General features: G+C 32.2%; 1 protein-coding gene across 1 annotated transcript in view; it reads right to left on the bottom strand.

Moving 5' to 3' along the window:
- LOC108694448 (RING finger protein 17-like) overlaps positions 1-6,693 on the bottom strand; it is a 211,676-nt gene that overhangs the window by 3,726 nt on the left and 201,257 nt on the right. The window contains exons 5-16 of the mRNA XM_018203958.1: positions 5,567-5,785; positions 4,730-4,857; positions 4,192-4,337; positions 3,821-3,955; positions 3,597-3,758; positions 2,930-3,212; positions 2,690-2,840; positions 2,021-2,131; positions 1,792-1,888; positions 1,089-1,261; positions 809-1,029; positions 89-707 (exon numbers count right to left, since the gene is read on the bottom strand). Of these exons, the coding sequence (XP_018059447.1) occupies positions 89-707; positions 809-1,029; positions 1,089-1,261; positions 1,792-1,888; positions 2,021-2,131; positions 2,690-2,840; positions 2,930-3,212; positions 3,597-3,758; positions 3,821-3,955; positions 4,192-4,337; positions 4,730-4,857; positions 5,567-5,785 (2,445 nt within the window). The remainder of the gene's footprint in view (positions 1-88; positions 708-808; positions 1,030-1,088; positions 1,262-1,791; positions 1,889-2,020; positions 2,132-2,689; positions 2,841-2,929; positions 3,213-3,596; positions 3,759-3,820; positions 3,956-4,191; positions 4,338-4,729; positions 4,858-5,566; positions 5,786-6,693) is intronic.

The following is a 6,693-nucleotide window of genomic DNA, read 5'->3' on the forward strand; positions in this document are numbered from 1 at the left end:
ATGGAATTTATTATCTAAGATGGTACTTTTACAATTCCTCAAATTTGTGGATTAGTAATTAAAAGAAAAAAAAGGATATTTCTCTTACCGGCTTAGTGATATAAAACTTGCAATACGCATTATTTTGTATAATCTCAGACAGTGTTATGCAAGATAATGACGGCCATGTCGATGACCCGCCACACGGCAAAATACCGGCTAATTTCACCTTAAAGCAATACGTCATTTCCTCCGCGAATTGTGAATGAAGAACTTGTATGTCCTTCATCGTCACAGTCTCTTCGATACCCATGTCACAGAAATAGACCAGTACTTCTGTCGAGGACTTTATTTTTAATATTTTAGCACGGAAGTAGGATTTGTCCTTTGCGGAATATACAGTACACAATGCGCCTTCACTCCAATTATTGCGTGGTTCGGAATGATATTTATCGTAGAATTTTTGCATCTTTAACATCAGTTTCTCGTTCTCTTGTTCATGTTCCATCTGTGCAACGTAGATGCAGTCCGGTGTGATCACTCGTTGAATATACACTTCTACCTTGAATGGATCTTTAGGCGTCTCTTCTTTCATGGATTTATCATTCTCCGTATTGTACGAAATACAGCAGTTTTTGACAGTATTATCATCAGATTTCTCCAGTAATGAAACATTATTTTTAACAGCCGATTGTAATTTCTTTTGCGATTTGTTCTTAAATTTGTTACTTTAGAGAAACGAGAAAATAATCAAAGAAAAGTCAAGCATACATTTCGAAAATAAAATGTCTTTATATTAAAAATTTTATGTTTGACATTAAGTACTCACCTCATGACATAATCATTAACAACACCTGTGATTTTTAATTGCCGGCTGACATTGACGTTATTGCTATACATTAATCCACTATATCCGTCATCTGTTTTTTTTCGAGGATTTACCATGATAGATTTTGTGTTACTAAAGAGATTCAGCAAACTTATTATAGCTTCCTGTTTCCATATTCCATTGGATTCAGGCATTATATACATTAGCGATATTTTTATAGCCTAAATCAAACGAAAGAAAACGATGAATTATGTCATATCGTGCATAGAAAAAGACTTACTTGGGCCTTAAACGTAGTATATTCATATGGAATCATTCGTAATGCGTCGCGGTCTTGAATTAAAGTACATCCCCAATCCACACAAAATACTCTGACTTGATTTTCATTAATTATTTCGACAATTTCACCGCGTTGCCAGGTATTGTCTTCTAATTGTATAGCACATGGTACACCTATGATAAATTTAAGTTAAAATTTTTGCAAGGGAAGCATTTGAAAGATATATCGTAATTATAACAAAAAATAATGTTACATTTTCTTTTTAGTAGGTATTTCAAATTTTTGACATTTACTTAATCTTTTTCAATTCCGAAATAGTTATTAATTAGGAGAGTATCTTATTTAAATTAAGTTTTTAAATAATTATTATGACATATAATAATAGTCTTAATAAAATGATTAATTCATGATTAATTAATTATCAATTAATAATATTCTTGAGGCTTCTACAGGTACTTTCTATATAAAGATTATGCATTTTGCGGATTTCCTTCGTATCCATTCTTGGATACGAAGCAGATATCATGCTGCTTCTCGCACTGATAAAGTGGACTGTAAGGTTCACGAAACGTTGGCATTCCAAGAATGGATTTGGACACGGAGAAAACCCGAAAAACCGAAACGCATAATCTTTATATTATCAATTAATTATAAAATACAATTATCTCATTTCACATCAAATACTTATAATTATAAAACTAACCTTTTTGTAGTGTTTCAATAATTTTCACTGAAGTTTCTTTTGTATAATATTCGTTTAATTCATCCTTTAATTTCAAAAACTTATTTTGTCGCGTAATCTGTAAAAATCCATAAAAATGTAATAATGTGAAATAAATATATAGTAATATCAAAAAACTTCTCAAATTCTTTTCTCTCTCTAATGAGATTTTGAAGACATAAAATGTGTAATGTAATTGTAATTGTTTTACCTTGGAGACATAAATCTTGTCTGGTGACTCAAGCCAGCCAATAATAACTGCTGTCGACTTATTTAATGGAAGTTCTTCTCTATTATAAATATAAGTCTTTAGTGTATTCTTCTGCAAAAAAAATGCAAGTATTACGTGCAACAAAATAAGAAATATAATATATAATGGATCAATACAGATATCTATACTAGTACTAGATCATTAACTTTTGAGTTGATTTAATGACGGCAACAGTATATGTGTGTATGTATGTGCAAAATAATTGGAGCGGTTATTGATTATTTCAATGGTCGTTCAATCGAATATCTGGTCGATTACATCGCCTTAGTCGAAAGTTAGCCATCTAGTATTAGTAGATATCTGTGGGTTCAATGAAACAAAATTATTTTTCTAATACAAGTTTCTAATACAATTTTAAAAGAAAAATTGATTAAAATTCGTTTCCACGATATATGGTTTTATTACCTGAAGATTAAAAGTTATCAACAGATTCATCAACAAAATTTATTCATGAATTTTTTGATTACTTTTAGGTAACCATATATTGTGAAATTGGGCCTAAGAATCTGAGTATTGGCATACAACTGGGCATTACAGGGGAATGTTTATAACTCTAACATTATAGCATGTTGTACTGGTATGGATATATGCGTCTTCAAATCTGCTTACCAGATTTTTCCGAGTGTCCAAACGCGCATAATCCATAATTTTCATAGTACTACACATCGATTGCGGACCCATGTTACTATCCTTCGGATTAACACGAAGATCGACGTGTAAAATATCAGGAGTAGATTTGATAATGGACATTATGCAATCACTGTAACGTAGAACATTTTCAATGGTTAATGAAGATATTCATACTTTAGTGCACACAGGGTAAAAATCGTTGAATCGCTATTGGCTTACACTCCGCTTGTCAGTTTCATGAAGTCGTTTGTGCTCGCGTTTGTCCAATGAAGATTTTTAGGCTTCAAGCCGTTTAAGCAGCATCGAATCGCTTGTGGTGGCAATGTTAGCAAGTGCTCAGCTATCTTTTGCACTCTCGAAGCCGCTATGTTGCATTCCTCATATCCGTAATCTATGTAAATCACGTTGTACGATGTTTCGTCGTCGCTATTTATCATCACTGTGTTCACGCATCCACGATACCATTCGTTGACTTTCCATTGTTTGACGACACACATGTCATCTGTTATGAAAAATGATGAAAAGATGATCGTCTGTTTCTTTCAACTGATTTAGATCTGTTTTTTTATTCTTGGATCAGGATTCTGTATACAATTATTGACAATTATCAGGGTCGATAACTAACGATAAGTAAAAATAAGAAAAAACGCAGTTCTCATTGGCTGCCGCTACTCCATGATGCTGATAACTATCGGTAGACTTATACAGAATACGGGTCCTTTAAACTGGTGCAATAAGTTGAAAACAAACATATATTTGCAAAAAACAGATCTTTTGATGTTTATCTTTTCTCTTTTCTTTCCATAATAAAAAAGAGAAACAATGAAACGATGCAAGAAGTTTAGTTAGAACAGGTCTAATATCAACATTAACGATAATCTCGTACCTTGCTTGATATTGATCGGTTTCTTTAAATTCTCCTCATCGTTTCCGTATGTCATTAGATCTTTCTCTAATTGTAGGAATTTTGCTTTCATGGCCACTTTTCGTACAAAGAATAATGACGGATTAACAACGTACGTCACTTCCACCTTACACTCGGAAATACCTTGAAAGAGAAAGAGAATCGATTAGAATCTTGAGAAATAAAGATTAAAAAGGGTAACTTACTTTCTTCCTCTTTATCTTCTATCTCGATGGACATCGTCGACATTAATGAGTCATCAAGTTTTTGTTGCAGTTCTGATTGTATTATCGGTCGCATTATCGCCTGTTCTAGCTTTGCTTGCGGACTGTCAAGAATCTCTGTCAACATCATTTTATAGTGTAGTTACTTACGTTTTCGATTTCACACAAATGATGTAATTATGCAAATTAAGTAAAAACTTTTTTATGAAAATAATCTATTAAATCTATTGAAAACATTAGCTTATGATAGTGTATCAAAAAAATTATGGAAACAAAAATTGAAAATTCAAAGATGAAGATATATCTTGTTTTTGAAGAAATCAGTTAAATCACTGTAAAATTAGTATTTTCACTTGTACGAGGTTTCTTCGATAAAGGCGACATTATGTAATTTGTCGGCAGCTCCTCTTTTCGCACAAGACTGTAGGACGACACTGATGGCACTGTAATTGTACAGTGATTTTCTATAGCTTCGACGATTGAGTCATCGATGGTAAATCTATTAAAGAAACAACTTGTTACACTAAACAAATTCACTAATATCGCTTGAAATTAAAGTTATATAAAGATGACAGCTCAAATGACTAAGAATCACAATAACGTTTGTTTACAGATGACTTTAAATTGTTATTTGACGTAGCTTTTTATTAATATTTGATTCTAATATCGTTTGGATAATCTTTCGCGCTTCACGTGATGAACATCGTACATGATGAACAGTGTGTAAAAATAATGGATGTGAACTTCGGTATTGATAAAGAGATACTCAGTAACACTTAAGTTATGGCGAAGAATCGAGTCAGCAGTAAAAGCAATTTTATACATGCTGCGAGTTAGCGAAAAAAGTCTTAGTAGATAGTTATTCTAATTGATTCGCTTTTCATTACTCACTTTGCTTTGTTGTTCTGACCTGAGTCTTTGTACATCAAATGACAAGGAAGATCTGACATTTCCGTTAGAATGTTTATTGCGTTTCGTATGTCCACCTTATGGAAGGTCTGTTCCGCATAGGAGGCTAGCTACGGACAAATGTATCAAGTTCAATTCAATGCTTACTATTTCAAACAATATCTTTTTCATGTAGAGTAAATTTAGAGTGAAATTTAGAATCTGAATTTAATTAAAGGTTGTGTTATTTTTGCCGGATTCACTTCCATTCTATCAATTATTTAATTATGCTTAATTATAAACACCCATTACATTTTTTTCTTCACAAAAATCTTTCGTTTGTTTTAATTTTAGAAAGTTAAAATTAATTACGAATATAAGGCAGATTATATTGTTGGAATGTAAGACAAGAGATTATTTTAAGAATTAAGAGATTATTTTAGTGACGTCTTTAAAATTTTAACAATAAAAATATTTTAAATTTAATTGTCGCTCTCACAGTAATTATCTCACGCGTCCGTCGAAATGAATTTGCTTCGAAGCACCGTTCAGTTCATTTTGATGATTTTTGTCTCGAGATTTCACGTGACCCAATCACAATACAGCACATTATTTGCCTTGACTTTAGAGTGTGAGAAATAAATACAAATTGGTGCTCTTGAAAATAGCTTAATGATATAATGTAGCCGCGTGAGATTTGCTATTTTTAGATAATTCTAAAAGATATTTCTTGACAATATAATTTAAAACTCATAGAATAATGAAGTAAATCGATTTGAAGCAAAAGGCGGACAAATTTCTAGCGTCTAATTGATAATTCTTTATTTTTAAGAGAAGTACCTGCATTGTAAGCTTCAATTTTTCCTCCTGCGATTGAAGTTGCAGTTCGATGTTTTCTAAATTGTTCTTGAGGTGATTACCCTGCTCATACAGCTGGTTTATCAACTTTGCTTCCATATTTTGAAGAATGCCGTGCAGATACGCGAAATGTTGGGACACTGCCGCTTCGGTATCATTTTCTAGCTTATATGTGTTGGATGTAAACGCCGATTTTATTTTCTGAAAGGAAATCGCATACGATCCGTTAATATATGATATATAATTTATGTAATGAAAGTCCAGTCAAGAAATTTTATAAGAGAAAATGAAGAGACATGAAATAAAATATAATAAAATAAAGGACTGAATTAGAAAGAAGAACAGGTTTTTGCTAATATACAAAGTAACAAAATAAGTCTTACATTAGATTAGTGAGAAATGAAGTTTGGAAGTACGCGGGATATGGAAAAGGAGAGAAGGTGAAAACTCCGATATCTGCTGGTAATGTTGTGCATATCCATTCGTGCAAATGACTCGAAATAAAAAAAAATATTATTGCGTCAGTGCACAGAATCGACGAAAGAGGCCGTACGAGGTATCATTTTTCTCGCGAGTTTCGATTTCTAAGTTCGTGGAAAAAAATTTCATCGTGTTGCCTCAGCAAACTCTCAGGTCGCCGTTTCGCGTGGAATAAATCGGCAGGATTAACAAAGTATACAACATTGTGCACTACTGTAGTTCTCTCGGGAAATCCTCGTAAATCGCTATCGCGAAAATTTATCACTGCTAATCGATGACTTTTACACGCATTTGCATTATTCCTTACTTAATAACTCCGTAGATTTCTCACACATCCTATGTACGTCGATATTAGGTACAAAATTATCTGGTGACCAAAAATATTTATTTATTTTCTGTAAATGATGTCATACTATTATCTCATAACTAAGATAATAGTACATCAATTACAGAGAAATAAATAGAATAGAATGGGATGTTTATTTCCTCTTCAGCGTATTTACATACCAAGAAGGGGACTTAGTTTACAATTCTTCTTAATTCACTCATTCATCCGTATCTTTCACATTTTTATTTGCTCATTTCCTATCTTTATAATTAATTATATACTACTTATATATATATATATA

The sequence above is a fragment of the Atta colombica genome, unplaced genomic scaffold (assembly GCF_001594045.1).
Source record: "Atta colombica isolate Treedump-2 unplaced genomic scaffold, Acol1.0 scaffold12, whole genome shotgun sequence".
Lineage (NCBI taxonomy): Eukaryota > Metazoa > Arthropoda > Insecta > Hymenoptera > Formicidae > Atta > Atta colombica.